The 18942-nt window shown below is 45.6% G+C and overlaps 3 protein-coding genes across 6 annotated transcripts; 2 read left to right on the forward strand and 1 right to left on the reverse strand.

The window, feature by feature from the left end:
* On the forward strand, positions 1–2720 carry LOC147818790 (uncharacterized). Of its 3 annotated transcripts, none has more exons than XR_015437613.1 (5): positions 1–113; positions 398–501; positions 684–1148; positions 1253–1387; positions 2322–2720. XR_015437613.1 is itself a non-coding variant. In XM_087175557.1 (5 exons), the coding sequence occupies exons 3-5, from the start codon at positions 939–941 to the stop codon at positions 2350–2352; spliced, it is 396 nt and encodes a 131-aa protein (XP_087031683.1). In that variant the 5' UTR covers positions 1–113; positions 398–501; positions 684–938; the 3' UTR covers positions 2353–2720. The 3 variants fall into 3 exon arrangements, 1 of the variants encoding a protein (XP_087031683.1); XM_087175557.1 differs by having other exon boundaries at positions 1233–1387; XR_015437612.1 differs by having other exon boundaries at positions 7–113; positions 758–1148; positions 1249–1387.
* A 967-nt stretch (positions 2721–3687) lies between these two features.
* LOC111659184 (dynein axonemal heavy chain 17-like) lies at positions 3688–14487 on the forward strand. The gene is made up of 22 exons (XM_087175550.1): positions 3688–4032; positions 4578–4774; positions 4990–5176; positions 6363–6462; positions 6545–6630; positions 7550–7675; positions 7765–7917; positions 8354–8425; positions 8506–8673; positions 8755–8871; positions 8948–9198; positions 9284–9476; positions 9601–9747; positions 11181–11286; positions 11545–11648; positions 11766–11885; positions 11965–12108; positions 12226–12399; positions 12509–12745; positions 12858–13027; positions 13100–13232; positions 14413–14487. The coding sequence occupies exons 1-22, from the start codon at positions 3688–3690 to the stop codon at positions 14485–14487; spliced, it is 3405 nt and encodes a 1134-aa protein (XP_087031676.1).
* On the reverse strand, positions 14085–18891 carry tmub1 (transmembrane and ubiquitin-like domain containing 1). 2 transcript variants are annotated; one of them, XM_023412032.2, is made up of 3 exons: positions 18756–18891; positions 16196–16722; positions 14085–14854 (listed from the first exon to the last, which is right to left on the reverse strand). In XM_023412032.2, exons 2-3 carry the CDS (start codon positions 16678–16680, stop codon positions 14503–14505), a joined length of 837 nt encoding a protein of 278 aa, XP_023267800.1. In that variant the 5' UTR covers positions 16681–16722; positions 18756–18891; the 3' UTR covers positions 14085–14502. The 2 variants fall into 2 exon arrangements, with proteins under 2 accessions (XP_023267800.1, XP_023267801.1); XM_023412033.2 differs by lacking the exon at positions 18756–18891 and adding an exon at positions 16983–17104.
* Positions 18892–18942: the final 51 nt, after the last annotated feature.

An 18942-nucleotide genomic window follows, 5' to 3' on the forward strand; every position in this document is an offset into this window, starting at 1 on the left:
CGATGGGAACCATGAGCGGGAGGCTGGAGACAACAGTCCAGACCAAGCGGCAGCTGCGCGGGAGACTTCTGCTCCTCACTGTGTTTCCTGGTCCTCTCTGTCTGAGTGAACAAGTGAGTACAAGACAGTTTCACTTCACTCATTCACTTCACTCATTCACCTCTCATCAGCTGGTTTAAGCTTTAAACCAGCTGACAACATTAACACATACTAGCAACACACAGTAAAATTCATTTCCTATCATTTACATCTCATAATATTTATACTGCATTTATTTTTGCATATTCATATCTATCATCATAATTTATTATAACCACACAACAGACCTAATATGTTTGAATATAAAGAAGTTGTATGATCTAAAGGAATTGTCCTCTCACATGTTTGTCTGTATCAGGACCAGAAGTCCAGTCTAATCTTCACCAATGATGGACCAGCACCTGCCTCTTCTTCTGCATCTGGCCTCATCAGTCAACAACCACATGACATCAACACCTTGAGGTATGATCCCTGCACATGACAGATGTTGTCTATACTGTGATCTCCTGCACATCCCCAGGCAGAGTTTATGTTCTTACAGCTGCTTTCACATCACTGCTGTGTGTGCACTAAACTCACACACAGATATTAACATTAACATGTGAAACCTCTCTCTCTCTCTCTCTCTCTCTCTCTCTCTCCAGGTGACAAAGAAGCTGCTGGTGCTGCTTCTGAAACAGTTGCCTTGGTTACCAATGTTGGTGTGTTGGCTTTCCAGGATGGCGGCCGGATTGATGACGCCACATCTTGGAGGTGGACCCCCGGAGGTTCCTGTTGTCTCATTGAGGCACAGCGGTCCTCACTGGAGGGGAAGCACAGGATGCTCAGCCTGACTGTTGCCAAGGTGATCAGGAGGATCTCCTGGGAGAAGTGGAGGCTCCACTGTTGGAGGAGGACACATGGGGCAGAGGAGACGCTCCTCCTCATCCAGGATCTCCACGTCACCCTGGACGTCTCTTACCTGGATTCTCTCTGCATCCAGGACACATGGAGACACAGAGGAGCCTCAGCTGCATTCAGGACCCAGCAGGTGCAGCTGTACAGAGACAGGTAGACTGACAGAGGGCGGGGTCAGCCTTCAGGTTTCCACCTTCACCACTTCAGCCCAGGTACATGTGTGTGTCTCAGAGCTTGTGATTAAGTATATTCTGTATTATCATTCCATGCAAACATAAAATTCATTTTTGATCCAGAACCTTTCTCCTCAAGCCAGAGCCAAGTACTTCCAAGCTCCTGGCAACACCTGCCTGACAGAGCAGGAGGAAGAGCAAGTTCTTCCCTCCCAGAGACCAGGAGAGGCAGCGACGGGGAAGAACACCTCCTGTCCTGGGAAGGAGAGTCTCCAGAGGTGAGATTCACTTCAGATATCACTGTTTCCTCTAATGAATATTTCACATTAAAACTGCATTAATTTCAACAATTTACAATCAACTGTAACTGACAAATTAAAACTAGGATACAGTTGTGAATGAAGGTGCAGGTGAACTTCACTGTCACAAGTTTGCATCATAAAGAGGTGGATAAATCTTATTTAGTAACAAGTATAAATTATAGCAGAGATGTAAAATAATCCTTCATAGCTCAGTGAGGACGGAGCAACAGTCTGACAGGTCGACTGGAAGCTGTTGCAGCCGTCCATAAGTGATGGAGGGAAGGAGCCGTTATTCATCATCAGTCTTAGTGTTAGAAAACGTTTTACACTGGTTTTACAGTTTAACGTTAGCACACATGCTAACTTCAGCTACAATAACAAGTTACTCCTCACATATATGATATTAGCCTGTGAGACTAATGTAACAGTTGAGTGAGTGAGTGATTGAGTTTCCTCCTTTCCTCCCAGTGCATGCTGGGATACATTCCAGTACTTTGAAGTAGTAGTTTGAATGTTTGATGTGATGAAAAAAAGTTTGTTACATTTCATCCAGAATTACAAAGTTTGAATCTAGAAGTCACATAAATGTAAACTAATAAGATTTACCCTGAAATTACAGAGAAGATCTTTAAATTGTTAGTGTGGACATTAACCTTTATAATAACAAGCTACATTTTTAATTACAGATCATTAATGTCATTTTACATAGATTTGTATGTAATTTAAAAAAGCTGAAAAAATACTGTATAAATAAAACAGTAATTTGTCTTTACAGAAATGGGAAATAAATGCAATTATTATTATTGGCATAAAGCTTAAAATAGAAGTTTGGTTGTTAATTCACAGATTATTTCTGTCATTTTACAGACTTTTGGTCACAAATTTTTTTTTTTTTTTTTTTTTTTCCCAGGCTTTTTGTGCCTTTATTGATAATGCAGTAGAGAGACAGGAGATGGGGAGGCAGAGAGAGGGGGAATGACATGCAGGTAAGGGCTTGTCTGATGCGGGACTCGAACTGGGGCCGACTGCAGCGAGGACTGGAGCTCCACACATGGGGCGGATGCTCATCCAACTGAGCAGAAAATTACTGTTAGAGTTATTTTCCGTATAATTAGGATTTCTTTCACAGTGTATGTTAGAGAACCACTTGATTATTTTTGATAATATTTTTTGTTTTTATTTGCATTCAGTATTTAATGTTCATGCAGACTACAACACTTGTGATCTTTTTTAAATGACTGGAATTTTGATTTATTTGCGTGTTGTGTTTTCACAAACTTAATAAAGAGAAACCTAGTTTGAAAAGACACTTTGATATTTTAGTATTATTTGTCTTAAAATTTTAAGTTGCAATTCATAAGACCATGTTTATTCAATGTATTAAAATATAGTTTTATAGTAAGACTGCCAAGGAATAATTGATCAACTCATAAAGTTTAGTGAAGAAGATGTAGTTCTTTTTGTTAGAAGTTAAACTGCACCATTTTTTTTATATATGTACTACAGTTTAAGGTAAAAATCTGCAAATATAGTTCCTGTGAAAAAAGTGTGAATAAACTGCCAATCCTTCATCAGTTTTTTACTGTAAAAGTAGAAAATAACAGCTTTTCTGCTGTATTTACAAAAACGGTAGCAAACTGTAAATACCAGCAACAGCATGGTACCGTTAATTTTACAGTAAAATAATGGCAACCCTGCTTCCAGTTGTTTACTGTTTTTTAACAGCAAAAACATTTTACAGTGTTGGTTTTATAGAATAAATGAATAAAACAAATTACATTTTAACAAAGAACTGCTGCCTTCAAGGGCTGCAACTGGAACAGGATGTACCTAATTTCTTCAACCTACTTTACATTTTTGTCAGTTAAATATTTTAATATATTGAACAGGGTTTATATTTTTAGGAGACACTAATAAATAAAATACTTTTAAAAATAAAAACAAAAAATAGTCCAGTGGTTAAATCAGTGTCTGTTTCTGTGGTGGTGAATAATGCTTATTTTATGCATTCACAGTTCTGACAGTGAACCTGACACAGAGGAGATATTACACCAACAGCAGCTTAACAAAGTGTCGTTTGTGTTTTATTATCAAAAGCTTTTGAACGCACTGAAATCTAAAAGATTATGACCCGAGAGGAGACATTGAAGGCAGCACTTGTTTGACCGTTAGAAAAACCAGCCGTTGGATTTTGAAAGTGTGAAATCGTTTGTTCGACAGTTTGCTGTTGTCCGTTAGTGTTTATTCCGGTGACTTCACATACGGACGGAGAAAAGATGGAAGGTAAAGACGAGCGGCTGGATCCTGTCCGCAGTTTCACCGTCAACAGTTTGAGGCTGGACGAGGACCAATGGCGGGAGTTTGTGTCGCAGGAGGAGAACCAGGTGATCTTCAACAGTTTCTTTAACGCTCTGGATTACTGTCACCTGTTCATCTGCCAGGACCCGGACTCCGGACTCTCCGTCAACCTCGACTTCCCCCCGAGCGTCCAAAGTAAAGTCATTTGTGTCTCTAAGACAAAGCGTGAATCCGTGAACAAAGAAAACTCCAAAAGGATTTTAATCTTTCAAGAGGCTCAAGGAGACGATGTCCTGAACTCTGTCATCTGTGTCACTGAGCAGGTACAGGCTGAATGTGATGTTTGGCTTAGCCTTACTTAAAGTAATGTTAAACAAAACTCTTAGCTAAGGCTAATGTAAATTAATGCTAATATAAGGTAAAGCTGGTGTAAGCTGAGGCCAAATGTAACTGCTACCATAGGCTAATAAAAAGTAAGGCTAAATGTAACTGTTAATTTAGGCTAATATAAACAAAGGTTGAACATGACTGTTATCAAAGATAATAGATAATTTAATATTAAGCAAATGTAAGGATACGAAAATACTAAATCTAATCAAACAGTAAATAGGTAATTTACAAAATTAGGTAAAATAAGCCTAAAGTTAAAGCTAAAGGTAAAATTAAGATAAGCTAAACTAAGGCTCACTTAGGTAAGCTAAGGCTAATGTTAATTTCAGTAAGCTAAGAATTTAAAGGATAATATTAGCAGGAGGTAATAGGGCTAAAGCTAACAGCAACATTAAGGCTAGGTATGCTATGGCTAACTTGACATTCAGGCTGTATCTGACACCTGAATCATAAAGGTGTTTCGTGTGTCTCTACTCAGGTGACCTGCCCGTTGCTGAGCAACCCGGAGAACAGCAGCAGGTGGGTGGCAGGCGTGGCTGACAAGGCTCTGAGGGTCATGGAGAGACAGAAAAATGAGGCGCTGGTGATGAAGGCCCAGATAGAGGGACACACCTTCCTGCCTCATCCTGACGACAGTCTCCATGACGATGGTCACCAGGGTGACGCAGAAGGAGGGTAGGCAGGTCAAAGGACCACCTTTTTGGGTAGAAACATACAGTAAGTTGAAGGTTTCCTGCTTTCAGAGCCTCCTGGATGGACAGGTCTGGGGATCAGAGTCCTCCTGCTGTCTCTCATAGGAGACCACGACGTGAGACGGACAGGTGGTGCTGAAACAACAGGAAAGTTTGATTCACAGCCTAACAGCTGCTCTGCTCCACTAACAGAAACAGACCTGAAACAGACCTGAAGCTGCTCCACGCCTGTGATTGGACGATCATAGAGTGGGCGGAGCTAGTGTCAGAGTTCCTGCAGCAGGACTCATCTCAGCCGGTGGTGGACGGACTGAAGCCGCTTCCTTCAGAGGAGTTCCACTTCTGGAGGAGCCGACTGAAGAACCTGCTCTTCATCCAGCAACAGGTGATGAGATCAGTCAGAACCTTGTTGGATGGTGGTCCATAACATTAGACAGAATCTAGACCCAGATCCCTTTTCTCTATCAGTTTAACTTCGTCATTGAAGTTATAAATAAAGTTCGGTTAGTATCTGGGATAAGAGGCTGCTGCTAATTAATCTGGGTTTTTCCTGGCTAAAAATTTGGTAGGGGGTTACTAAGCCATACGACCGGGGGGGGGGGGGGGGGGGGGGGGTCAAAGCCACTCACTCGTATGCGTTTTAGAACATCTGGGAAGATTAATAAAAAGTGATCATGAAGTGATCATGAAAACCATGTAAACGTTGGCTTTATTACACTCGACTCCTGACTCATTAACCGTATCTCCTCAGTAACATGAATTAACCTTTTCCCTTATTAGAAGAACCAATGATGTCTGCACTCTGCACTGTTTCACCTGTCCTCGTGATTCTCCTCTCAAACTCTCTTTTAAAAATAATCTGTGATCTGAGACATTTCTGCAAAAAAAACAAACACGATGGGATGTAACGTTAATTTAGGGAAACTTTTCAAGAAGCTGGGTGTGCTTGGATGTAAAAGAGATAAAATTCATCTTTAGTGTTGCCACCTTTTATGTGAAAAAAAGTTGGCTGCTGGTTGGTTTTACTTGAAATTACATTATTCACAGAACTTTGAGGACATGAACAAAAACACGGGGCAAATTTCATCCGAGTACTGAGAAAACAACAACTAGAATTTTGTCGGGAGGCAGCCACCTCCCTATTCTCCATGCAGGAAAAACCCTGTTAATGTTAACAACCCGAACATGACTGAAATATTGATTATTGATTGATATTGATTGTTGTGACACAGTGAAATGACGGATGGAACAAACTGACTTTTACACCTGAGTTTCATGAAATACCTGATCCAGATCCTGCAGCTCCTGATCCAGGACTCTGGTCTTAACAAGCTCCACATCATCACCATCATTTTTAAACATTTTCAGTGAAAATGAAAAACAAGGAAACAACAGGTGAGAGGCTGCTGACATCACCCGACACCTACAGGAGGGTCCTGACACTTTTAGTCCAGTTAGGTTCTGATAAATCCAGACTGTGAAGGATCCAACAGTCAGACTGTGACTGAGCATCAGCCCCAGAGCACAGAACCTTTCTAATTTGTTGTTGTTGTTGTTGTTGTTGTGTTCAGTTGATGAGCAGCAGAGCTCAGCAGGTGGCGTCCATTGTTCAGAGGGCAGAGAGCATCTACTGGTCCACACTGAAGGACATCTACAGAGTCGTCCAGGAAGGTAGACATCTCCTCTACATGATGCTGTGAAATAACAACACTCGTTAACTGCAGCCTGAAACACACCTGACGTCCTCTCTCAGGTGTGAAGGAGGCGGAGGACGTGACTCTGAATCTGACTCCTCTGCAGGAGAAGCTGGAGGAGGTGGAGCAGATGGAGTACCAGCAGGTACCTGCACACTCACCTGTCAATGATTCAGACAACCGATGCCTCTGTCTGTGATTCTGTGCAGCTTTACACACTGTGTCAGCTCAGTCAGTCAGTAAGTCAGACAGACAGCGAGACAGACAGACAGTCGATCGGTCAGTCGGTCAGTCGGTCGATCAGTTGGTCAGTCGATCGGTTGGTCGGTCAGTTGTTCGGTCGATCGGTCGGTCGGTCGGTCGGTCGATCAGTTGGTCAGTCGATCGGTTGGTCGGTCAGTTGTTCGGTCGGTCGGTCGGTCGGTCAATCGGTCGGTCGATCAGTTGGTCAGTTGTTCGGTCGGTCAGTCGGTCGATCGATCGGTCGGTCAGTCGATCGGTCGGTCGGTCAGTCGGTCAATCAACAGTAAAGAGAATTCATCTGCGATGAAACTGCTGATTAATCACCTTTCAAACAAAAGTTCAACACTTGAAGAAACTTGAAGACATCAGTTTGGACTGAGGGACATCGTGTTTCTGATGATTAACAGATCAAACTATTCGTCAATAAGACAACAAAGTATTCAGCTGATTAATCATTTGATTAATCCTCATAAAAACAATAGTCAATGTCAGCTCTATCGACACTAGGAAGAGGGAGTGTGTGTCTTTCCTAAAAGCTGTCGTAAACCAGCAGTAAACCTGATCGGGTTCAGAGACCTGTACTGAGTCGTTCACTCCTTCGCCGCCCTCTGTTAAACCTCTGTCACACATCAGCTCATGGAGACGTGGCGCTCTGACACGTTGAAGTGATTCTGTTCTTCATGTGCAAGGATCTGACAGGTCAACTGGTAACAGAGCCTCTGGCATCTAGCATCTCTACCATGGAATGAGTTCAGGTGTGAAGCTCCTCCAGGTGCTTGTGTGACATCATCAGACCGTGACTGAACTCTGTCTGTTGGCAGCTAAGGGGCAACATGGCGTCTGTGCTGGAGGAGGTGCGTCTGGTCTGGATCAGGTCTGAGTTCTACTGTAAACCCTGCAGAATGGTGGTCCTGCTGCAGGAGATCTGCAACCTCTTCATACACCTGGTACTTATACTGTGTGTGTGTGCGTGTGTGTGTGTGTGTGTGTGTGTTCTGTGTTTCATCATCAACCCCTCCTTGAACTCCTGTTGCAGAGCAGGAAGTTCCTGCGAGGGGAGGAAGTGATGCGTGGTGTGATGTCAGACCCTCGTCTGGTCCTGGATGATGTCAGACTGGTAATCTGGACTCTGCAGACCTTCAAAGAGGAGTACAGTCAGATCAGGACTCAGCTGGAAGTCCAGAACCAGGTACAGCTGACTTGAAAATTAATGTTTACTTTGAAACTACTACATGTGTCATGTGACATGGACATTCCCTCGCCGTCGTCTCCTCCCTCCTCTGTTTCTGTTTTAACAAGTTTGGTTTGACACTCAGTGTGTTTTTGAGTGAAGCATCTTGGTACTTGTAGTGCACTGCATGTTGTTGTACTTGTCAATTTGAACACACTCAAAACAGTGTGAGTGTGGACGTCTGTGAACTGAGACACATCAGACAGGAAGTAAAGCAACCAACAGACACAAGTCATTTCAAAGTAAAACCTGAAATAAGTGACTGAGCAGACTTCTTTCATGAGTCAGTGATAATAAAAACCAGACGAAGTTCCAAGAGTTTAATGAAGTTTAATTAACGATGAAGACGACACACACACACGCACATGTCTGACTGCTGCACCTGTCTCTGCAGAGCTGGGACTTCCCTTCACACCTGGTCTTCTTCCACCTGGACAACTTCCTGAAACGTCTGCAAGGCATTCAGGTACGCACGCACACACACGCACACACACGCACACACACGCACACAAGGTTTGGTTTGTTAAACCCCCACCCCCCCTGCAGGAGGCGTTTTCTGTCAGTCTGCAGCTGTATCAGTTGGATCAGGCCGTACTGTCCGGGGTCAGCGGCAGCATGTGGACCGATGTCGTTCAGGACCTGTATCAGGACTTCCTGCGTCACGTGACGATCCTGTCTCACTGTAACTGTGACCCCACCAACCCCAACGACCAGGTGACAGTCAGCTGATCTGTGTAAGGTACTTCCTGTTTGACTAAGCTGTGTGTGACTCCTCCTTCCTCGTCTTCCTCTCAGAGCTTCGAGCTGCTCCTGGATCAGTTCCAGGTTCAGGTGTCAGACCTGGAAAGACGCCTGGTGTCGGTTCTAAGGGGAGCCCTGGAGAACTGCAGGGTCTCGTCCTCTGCAGCGAAGGTACGAGTCTGGACCTGAAACACTGTCCAGCAGCTGAGGGGGAGGAGCTCTGAGTCTGATCCGGTCTGTGTTTCAGCTGGTCAGCATGTTCAGGTCCGTCCTGGACCGGCCTCAGATCCAGGATCAGCTGCGTCCTCACCTGGTCCGGCTGGTGGAGATGGTCCTGACGGAGCTGGATCAGATGGTGATGCTGTTCTTCAGTCAGAGAGAGAGATCCGACACCATCAGCAGGTTTAGTCCAGCTGCTGCAGCTGGACTCTGCTGGACTCAGCAGCTTCGACTCAGAGCTGAAGACTCAGTGAGGAACTACATGACGGTCCAGCACTTGTAAGACTGCACTGACCACACACCGGTCTGGACCCGTCTCCACTTGGGATCTGACTTGGGACTTGATGGTCTGTGTTGTGTTCAGGTGTTCGGGCTCAGCTGAGTCCCATCTGGTCCTGCAGAGGTTCCAGGAGATTGTGGAACTACTGCAGGCCTCCAGAGACGAAGTGAGGTCGGACTGGAGCTCTCAGTTGGACTCAGAGTGTGGATTGATCCTGGAACAACCTCTGATACACCTCAACCAGCAAGGCATGCTGGGAGTTAACAGCCGCCACAAGGTGAGCTTGTTTTTTCATGTTTAATGTCGCTAATAAAAAAAAAACACAGAGCAAGATACTAAGTCAGTCTGTCTGTGTGCCTGACTGACTGACTGACTGACTGACTGACTGACTGACCAACCAGCTGGAGGCCGTGCTGAGGCAGCTCAGGTATGTGTGCAGGGAGAGAGACATGGAGCTCCGCCCCCACGCTGCTCAATTCTTCACCTGCAGAGATGACATCACAGAGACTTACCTGAGCCTGAGTCACATGGTGTCCTGCTACAACCAGGTACGCACACGCACGCACGCACACACACACACACACACACACACACACACACACACACACGTGGACCCAGGTGAGTTTATCTCTACAGCATCTCAACATCAAAGTAATGACACATAAAACTTTTATTAGAAGAGTCAAAAGAAAAAAATGATTCACAGCGACACAAACTTTTCTTTAACGGACCACTGATCTGTGTTCGTCATTAACTGATCGATTGTCTCTAATGACAATGAGTCAAACAGAATGAGACTCTTCAGTGTTTCCTCTAGGATTTTTTTCAGCAGTGGGGGGCATGCTCTCCGGGTGGTGGTGGGGGGGTCGGTGGGGGGCAAGCATACACAAATGACCAAATGAGCAGTTGACAGCAGATTTTAATTTAAAAACCTATTTATTGGCTGGCCAGTTGAAAATGGCTTTTATCGCTACCATTGAACTTTTACAATATATATCTCAGCCATATACAATGTCAAGAAAAATAAATACCTTTGGTTTGTGAAAATGTTACTTCAACTCTAACCAGTTGAAAATGTAAAAAGTAAAAAATAATAAAACAATAACATTACATAAATAAAAATAATAAATAAACATATAAAGATCAGCTAGATGAGGCTGTAGAGTCAGTGGCAGAGTTTGCACCCAGGCTCATCTCTCTCCCCTGCACCTTCACCCAGCTCTCCCGCTGCTGCTCTCCTCCCCTTTGTTTAACAACTCCTCCCTGTCTAATGTTACTTGTCTAATAAGATTACATTAAAAGTGTGAGTAACGTAACGTTAACAGCGTTCTATAGTTTACACTCACATCACATCTGATTACAAGTGTGAACATTAAAATACTATTTTTTACCTAACCATCATCATCTACGAGTCAGTAAAAGGCTTATGATGCTACCTGACCAGCGTCTTCTTCATGTGTTGTCTTCCTCTTCTTAGAGAAGTATCTGAACAAGCTCATCTGAAAATGCAGTCAGCAGTTAAAACATAATGACGTGTAGATATTAGCTTAATGCTATCAATTAGTTTACCCAAGTTAGCGTCACTGAGTTGGCTAATAAGTCTACCTTTTCTCCGGTAATTCGCTGCCTTATTCCTCACGACTTCACTTCTCAGACTCTCACCTGGTGCCTGACGTGACGTCACTTTCAAGGCCGCGCTCTCGCGAGTAATTAACTCCAATAGGATCCAACAACCACCACCCCACCCTCCCCCCACTGTTGTGCTCATCATCACACAGGCTTTGCTGTGAAGGTGGAGAGATGTGGCGGTGGTGCATTTGCGACAATAAAAAAAAAAAAGAAAAGAAATTTGAAGGCGTGGCGGCTGTGATTTAGCAGTGGCGGGAAACACTGCTAAATGAATGTAGAGGAAACACTGCTCTTTAACTGCTGAGCTCAGGTGAAGGTGAAGGTCATGTGACAGACGGCCGTCCTCCTTCAGGTGGTGAGTGATGTCCTGCAGGTGGAGCTTCCTCTGATCCAGGACCAGCTGCAGGACCTGAACCAGACTCTGTCAGAGCTGCAGAGGAACACCTGGGGCTCTGCAGGTGAGACGTCACATGACACATCATACAGATGAGGAAAGCTTTAACTGGCTCACAGGTACCAGACCATCATGCACTGCAGCACCTGGCTCCAACACCTGCTTCCACCGTGATCTCATGGGACTGAAGAGTCCATCTTTAGAGCCGAAGTCATAATATCCAAAGCTCTGTCTGAACACACCTGGACAGGTGTGTGTTTCTCTGTGTGTATTTATCTGTGTGTGTGTGTGTGTGTGTGTGTGTGTGTGTGTGTGTGTGTAGCTGTGCAGCAGCTGGTGGAGCAGCAGACACACAAAGTGCGGATGTTTCACGCCTCGGTGAGTGAGGCCAGAGCCAACATGGACGCCATGACACACATCATCCAGGTGAGTCAGCTGACCTCCGACCTGGGATCAGTGTGACAGTACAGGTGTTTCTGTTCAGATCCACTGTGTGAATATAACATGTGCAGCAGCTCACGGTGTGTTAATGTGTGTGTGCAGGGATGGGTGGAGCTTCACCTGCTGCAGCGCTCAGGTGAGTCACTGCTGGAGAGTGGAGCTACACGAAGCAGCTACGGACGCATGAGAGATGAGGGACAGGAGCTGCTCAGGTTAACACAGGTAACACATGAGGAGGGGCAGGGGTGGGAGGAGGAAGAGGAGAAGGACAGGTGTTGATGAGACTCCTCCTTGTCCTCAGGTGAACAGGAGTCTGTACGGAGCTGCTGAGTCCTCTGAGTGCTGGATCAGGTATCTGGACCATATCGATGACAAAGTCCAGGATGGACTGTTCCAGCTGCTGCTCAGATCACTTCACTTCCTGTCTGATAACACTGACCCACAGGTACACACACCTGTACACACCTGATGCCTGCATCAGACTGAACACCTGACCAACACAGGCCAACACTTACGACAAGAGTGTGTGCGTGCGTGCGTGTGCGTGTGCGTGTGTGTGTAGAGCTGCCACGCTGCTTTGCTGGCGGTCTCTCTGCAGCTGCAGGAAACAGGAAGTGTGTTTGAGCCATCAGTGGGCGGTGGCCTCTCTGACCTCCTGACAACCATCATCAGTGACATTTACACAGCAGCCAGTCTTCCGCCCAGGATCTCTGTGGGTCGTCATGACAACTACCAGGTGACTCTGACATCACTCTGACATTACACATTGAGCCCTGTCCAGGCTGCTGTTACAGGCTTTAAGAAACCAAACTAAACATGTCCATCTCCCTGTACCTGTCTCTCAGGTGTTCTTGCAACAGAGTCTGGAGCTCTCTGCGTTGGAACAGGAAGTCATGCAGCATCTGCTCCAGGTGAGGGAGGAGGCGGAGCGTCTGAAGACTGGGTTGGACAAGTACTCTCACCTGTGGCACAGTGACAGACAGGTAGTGATACAGGAGTTCCTGACCTACAGCAGACAGCTGGGACCTGAGGAGCTAGAGGCTGAGGAGACCCCGCCCACCCTGAAGGACTTCCAGAGAGAGGTGAGACACACCTGACCTCACCTGTCTGCAGGTTTAAAGAGGTTCAGGTTTACAGTGATCCAGGTCCTGTCGACGCCCCCTGCTGTTTGTTAGCATCTGTTCTGTGTTTCAGATCGACTTGCTCCACAGAGTGAGCAGAGAGGTGACTCACCTGGATGAGGTCATTGTGTTGAACGGCTGGCTGCAGGTCGACCTGCAACCCTTCAGAGACTCACTGCTGTCAATCATCCATGACTGGAGAAACATGTACACAGACTACCTACTGGACTCAGTCAGTGACAGGTAAACTCACCTGAGACCTACTGGACTCAGTCAGTGACAGGTACACTCACATCTGTGTGTCTGTGTGTTCAGTCTGCAGCAGGTGACTCAGCGTGGTGGTGATGAAGAGTCTTCATCTTCCTCCCGTTTCCCTCTGACAGAAACTATCATGCTGCTGGAAGCTGCAGGTGTGGAGCTGCCTGAACACCTGTCAGCACAGCTACAGGTATGACCTCACTCTGACCTGTGATCATCAGTGCTCACAGGATCATTAATAAAGTTGATTAGAAATCAATCCGTCATCTAAAGCAGTGTCACACGTCTGAGGGGAGGAGTCAATCTACACAGGTTAAACACCTGGGCCCTAGGGACTGTCACTGATCTGAGATCTGTTTGTCTGGGTCTGACAGGTGAACTGTTGTTTGTCTTTCAGTGTTGATGAAGGAGGAGCCTGTCAGCTGAGAGAAGAGGCTGAAGACATCACCTATAAAATGACATCATCTGCTCTAATGATTAAAGTGTATTAACGAGCTCTGCAGAGTGAACCACTGACTAATGAAAATAAACCCGTGCAGTCAGTGTGAAGGTCTGAATGTCTTCTGTCCAGTCACATGATCAGGTCACATGATCCACCTGATCTTGCTATAAGTTCTGACACAAAGAAAACATGAGTCAACCTGCAGTGGAACCCTTACTGTCAGCTGACCTCAGGTCTGTACATGTCCTGTGTCCAGGTAACCAGGTGTGATCCTGATCCGCTCCTTCATGCAGGTTCTGGTCTTCAGTCTGTTGAACTGTGTTTCTGTTAGTGAGCCTGTCCTCACTGATGTGGACAAAATAATAGAAACACCTGTCAGTACAACACACTGAAGAACTACCTGCATCATCTGGACCCCTCCACCCAGAGAACACCTGTGTATAATACATGGTATACATCTGTTCAAACTGAGGTGTGGAACATTCCACCTCCTCTACAGACCCTCATTACTGACACCACTGATGGTGCTGTCTCCTCTACTACTGGTTCTACTGGTTCTGTATGCTGGTTCCACTCTGTTCAGACACAAAGAACGACAGATTAAATAAATGATTTAATAGAATTTCTCTTTCTTCAAAAGCTGCAATTTACACTAATGACTTTCATCCCCTGTTCACACAGACAGACAGACAGGTAAGCAGACAGGTGAGCAGACAGGCAGACAGGTGAACAGAGAGACAGACAGACAGGTGTTACAGTCTGGCAGTTGACAGAAACCAGAAAGTAAAAGAGGCACGATGATGAAACCTACAGAAACGTGATCTAAAAAAAATTAAAAGTTCTTGTGTCCTTGTTTACACTGTGCATTTCCATGGCAACAGAAATTAAAACATACATTAACTCTATCAACGTCTGTTTCCTCCCACAGGTCCAAGTCCCAGCTCTGAGATCAGCGGTCGAGGAGAGAGAGCTCCGCCCCCGGCTGCTGACACCACCACAGTAGCCAATCGGAGAGCAGCTAGCGGCGGTAGACTCCGAAGGCCACCAGGCTGAGGAAGATGGTGACTCCGACCAGTGAGGCGGTGGCCGGGGCCGTGAAGAACTGCCGGTACTGGATCTGACAGTACCACAGCACCGACAGCATGAGTACCAGCAGGGGGACCATCAGGCTGCCCACGTTCAGAGCCACCTGCACCTGGTCTGCCGGCCGCGGCCCCCCTGCTGCCCCCCGCCCGCTGTGCTGAGAGATGTGACAGTGCAGGACACAGTTGTGGACCAGGTTCAGAGAGGCCAGAGTCTGAGCATCGTCCTGCAGCAGCTGGCCCTGATAGATCAACCGCACTTGCTGCTCCTGACCAGCAAAGTAGGTCCTGAAAGGTCAGAGGTCAGATGTCAACTCACACTGATCAGGTCAACAGAACACTGAGAAGCCAGAACATCCTGACCACTCAGAACCACGCTGACCGTCAGCTGGTCCTTGTAGTCCAACAAGGACCAGACCCCGGGGCTGGATCAGGGCTGGGGGGGTTCAGGTCTTGGTGGGTGGGACAGGTGGTCATGATGTTCTGGTTCTTCACTGTAAACAAAGAGAAACGATGATTCAACCTCAAACCTTCACGAGTCCAGAGACCAGAGTCTGAGTCAGGCTCAGGACCTGGACTGAACAAGGTCAGCTGGAGCAGTGAGGCCAGAAGTTCTGATGTTTATGAATGGTTCTACGGAGAAAGGCTAGTCAACCTGTAGCTGATCCCAGAGCAGGTGAGGCCTGTCACTTACTGGTCTCTGACTGGACCAGCTGAGTCACATGACCTGTTTGATTTACATACAGGATGTGACCTGCCAGTGTACCTGTCTGATGTCACCGACTGTCATCATGTGACTCACCTGTAACAGAACCTCACACACACAACACGTCACCAGATGAGTCCTGATGAACACTTTCACTATGGATGTATCCTGTAGTAGTATTAGACTAGTATTGTATTAGTACTGCAGTAGTAGTAGTATTGTATTAGTATTGCAGTAATATTACAGTAGTAGTAGTATTGTATTAGTACTGCAGTAGTAGTAGTATTGTATTAGTATTGCAGTAATATTGCAGTAGTAGTATTGTATTAGTATTGCAGTAGTAGTAGTATTGTATTAGTATTGCAGTAATATTACAGTAGTATTGTGTTAGTACTGCAGTAGTAGTAGTATTGTATTAGTATTGCAGTAGTAGTAGTATTGTATTAGTATTGCAGTAATATTACAGTAGTATTGTATTAGTATTGCAGTAATATTACAGTAGTAGTAGTAGTAGTATTGTATTAGTATTGCAGTAATATTACAGTAGTAGTATTGTATTAGTATTGCAGTAATATTGCAGTAGTAGTAGTATTGTATTAGTATTGCAGTAATATTACAGTAGTATTGTATTAGTATTGCAGTAATATTGCAGTAGTAGTATTGTATTAGTATTGCAGTAGTAGTAGTATTGTATTAGTATTGCAGTAATATTACAGTAGTATTGTATTAGTATTGCAGTAATATTGCAGTAGTAGTATTGTATTAGTATTGCAGTCGTAGTAGTATTGTATTAGTATTGCAGTAATATTACAGTAGTAGTACTATTGTATTAGTATTGCAGTAGTAGTAGTATTGTATTAGTATTGCAGTAATATTGCAGTAGTAGTATTGTACTAGTACTGCAGCAGTATTGCAGTACTTACCGTTTGATGTATCCGATGGTGTCCTGTGGTTTGACCTGAGCTGTTCTCTCTGTGTCGTTGAGAAACTTCAGTCTGACCACCATGTTCCTCTGAGACGATGAAGACTCTCCTTCTCCTCCTGCTCCTCCTCCTCCTCCTCTGTTCCTCACCCCATCTCCTCCGGCCTCCTCCCTCTCCTCCCTCCCTCCCTCCTCCTCCTTCTCCTGGGTGGAGGCAGTGGGAGTTTCTGTCAGAGAGCTGTCACTCACAGAGCTGGAGGGTGATGAAGAGGAGGATGAAGTGGTGGTATTGGGGGAGGTGAGCGGTGTGTCCTGGTGGGCGGGGGCGGTCCTCAGTGAGGGGGCGGTGCCTGCGGCGGAGGTGAACAGATGCTCCGGGGGCTCGGAGGTGCGGGTGGAGATCCAGGCGAGCAGCAGCACCGCGAGCAGCAGCAGAGATCCGAACAGCAGCGTCACCTCGTCCCCTACGCCTTCAATCAGAGCCATCGCCCCCGGCAACGCCCGCTGAGGTCAACACAGGTCACACACCTACACACAGGTAGCGGGGCTTAGCATCAACACCTGACACATGACTACTTACTGTCTTCAAATTAATCAAGAAGAACAAGCTCCACTGATTTAAATTATGAACAACACGAAAACATTTGATTTTAAACATGAGGTCAGAAACATCAACCAGGTGTCTGAGCCTGTTTCACACCTGTGCTCTTTAATCAGGTGAACCTGAACCCTGCTTTGTTTCCTCTCGCTACGATTGGTTTGTGCAGCTATGAAAACAGTAATCAGACCCTTTGGAGAAGGTGGTCTCGGTCCGGTCCAAACGAACTCCGTTCTGAACTGGATCCGACCGCACTAGACGGTTCCCGTCACCTTCTTCCTGTGTTTACTCTCCTGCTGCAGACAATCTGACCAATCGGGAGAGAATGTTCTCACCTGGTTTGTAATGATGCATTTTGGTTCACTTGAATTTTCCTCTGTGTGAAAACAAACTGAACCTACAATTTTACAGCCTCATCAACCGAATTGGACCAGAGCAAATAAACAGTAGGGGTGAAAGCACCCTTACTGTTCCTCCTGATCAGCCTGGACCTGGACCTGAGCCTGGACCTGAATCTGAACCTGGATCTGAACCTGAGCCTGGACCTGAATCTGAACCTGAACCTGAGCCTGGATCTGAACCTGAGCCTGGACCTGAATCTGAACCTGGATCTGAACCTGGATCTGAACCTGAGCCTGGACCTGAATCTGAGCCTGAACCTGAGCCTGGATCTGAACCTGAGCCTGGACCTGAATCTGAACCTGGACCTGAACCTGGACCTGAATCTGAACCTGGATCTGAACCTGAGCCTGGACCTGAATCTGAACCTGGATCTGAACCTGAGCCTGGACCTGAATCTGAACCTGAATCTGAACCTGAATCTGAGCCTGGATCTGAACCTGGACCTGAACCTGGACTTTAATCTGAACCTGGACCTGAATCTGAGCCTGAATCTGAACCTGGATCTGAGCCTGGATCTGAGCCTGGATCTGAATCTGGACCTGAGCCTGGATCTGAATCTGGACCTGAGCCTGGACCTGCCATCAGGTCTGAAATGGAAAAGTGTTGTTCTACTGAAGGTTCAGGCTGAGAGAAATGATCAAGGTGGAGGCGACGAGGTCAGAGGAGGTTATTCTGGCTTTAACACCTCAGCCCTGATGTCATGTTCAGACTCAACCAGCAGTCTGTTAGTCTGCCCCTCAACGTGTTTAATACGCTGATTATTCTCCGTGATAAACAGAAATAAACAAGTTCAACTGTTCAGAATTAATCTGATTAATTACTTGTCATTTAAAGATACATTCACACGTTTGTTCCTGTATTATAAAGACAAAGATCAAACAATCAATCGATTGATAAGTTGATAAATAAAAAAGCAGAAGTTCTGAAATATTCAGAGTAAACTGAAAGTTTGTGGTTTTGACTTGAGGCCACTGTCATGAGCCTTTTACATGTTTGACACAGAAATCACTGATCTATCATTGATAAATCAATCAGTGATTAATTACTTATCATCTGAAGCTTTGAGGCTGAGTTTGATTTTTACAGATGAAGTCTAAAGCAGGTTAAAATATAAATACACAGTTTCATTCATTTATGAATTAAATGTCTCCAAAGTTATTTTGTGTTGAAACGTGTGATCAGGTCAGGCTCCTTCGTCACATCTGTCTTTTATCGATCTGATTTGTTTCTTTATTTGGGTCGTACAGGTGTAAGAGCGGCTCACCTGACGAGCAGACGGTTAGCACCGGTTTATCCCGGGTTTAGCGGTTATCTGGTCCTGTATCAGTCCGGTTACTGGTCACAGCTTCACTTTAACTCCCGTCAGTCTGAACGTGCTGATTATCGATCAAACTAAACAATATCGTGCTAAACTCTGAGCTAACTGCTAACGGCGTTTAAAGTCGGACAGGAAGTCAGCTAAGCTACATGCTAACAGCTAACAGCCGGTTTATAACCGCCCGAGCAGATTCAGAGTTAGTTTGTAGATAAAGAAGGTAAAATAAAAATGAATTAAACTCACAATTCAGCTGATGGACATCACATCACAGCCGTTAGCCTGCAGCTAACCAGGCTAATCTGCTCCGACGCTGCCCGACACTTCCTGCTGCTTCTTCTTCTGTGGTTCTGACCAAACTGGCGCACGCACGGTGACGTATTACTGCCCCCCCCCCGTGTTCTGTGTATTTTCTTCGGTGTTTCCGGCCCGT

Source organism: Seriola lalandi, unplaced genomic scaffold (assembly GCF_002814215.2).
Source record: "Seriola lalandi dorsalis isolate HSWRI2012SDOR001 ecotype SW California unplaced genomic scaffold, Sedor1 jcf7180002054475, whole genome shotgun sequence".
Taxonomy (NCBI): Eukaryota; Metazoa; Chordata; class Actinopteri; order Carangiformes; family Carangidae; genus Seriola; species Seriola lalandi.

What these genes read in the sequence shown, in the direction of transcription:
- LOC147818790 (XM_087175557.1), top strand. Translation starts at nt 939, where the DNA reads ATGGGGCAGAGGAGACGCTCCTCCTCATCCAGGATCTCCACGTCACCC. An exon ending in CCTTCACCACTTCAGCCCAG is followed by an intron (nt 1,149 to 1,232) that starts GTACATGTGTGT and finishes TTTTTGATCCAG; the next exon opens with AACCTTTCTCCTCAAGCCAG. An exon ending in GGGAAGGAGAGTCTCCAGAG is followed by an intron (nt 1,388 to 2,321) that starts GTGAGATTCACT and finishes TTTTTTTCCCAG; the next exon opens with GCTTTTTGTGCCTTTATTGA.
- LOC111659184 (XM_087175550.1), top strand. Translation starts at nt 3,688, where the DNA reads ATGGAAGGTAAAGACGAGCGGCTGGATCCTGTCCGCAGTTTCACCGTC. An exon ending in AGCAGATGGAGTACCAGCAG is followed by an intron (nt 6,631 to 7,549) that starts GTACCTGCACAC and finishes GTCTGTTGGCAG; the next exon opens with CTAAGGGGCAACATGGCGTC. An exon ending in AACGTCTGCAAGGCATTCAG is followed by an intron (nt 8,426 to 8,505) that starts GTACGCACGCAC and finishes CCCCCCCTGCAG; the next exon opens with GAGGCGTTTTCTGTCAGTCT.
- tmub1 (XM_023412032.2), bottom strand. Translation starts at nt 16,680, where the DNA reads ATGGCTCTGATTGAAGGCGTAGGGGACGAGGTGACGCTGCTGTTCGGA. An exon ending in ACCATCGGATACATCAAACG is followed by an intron (nt 14,855 to 16,195) that starts GTAAGTACTGCA and finishes CTGACCTTTCAG; the next exon opens with GACCTACTTTGCTGGTCAGG.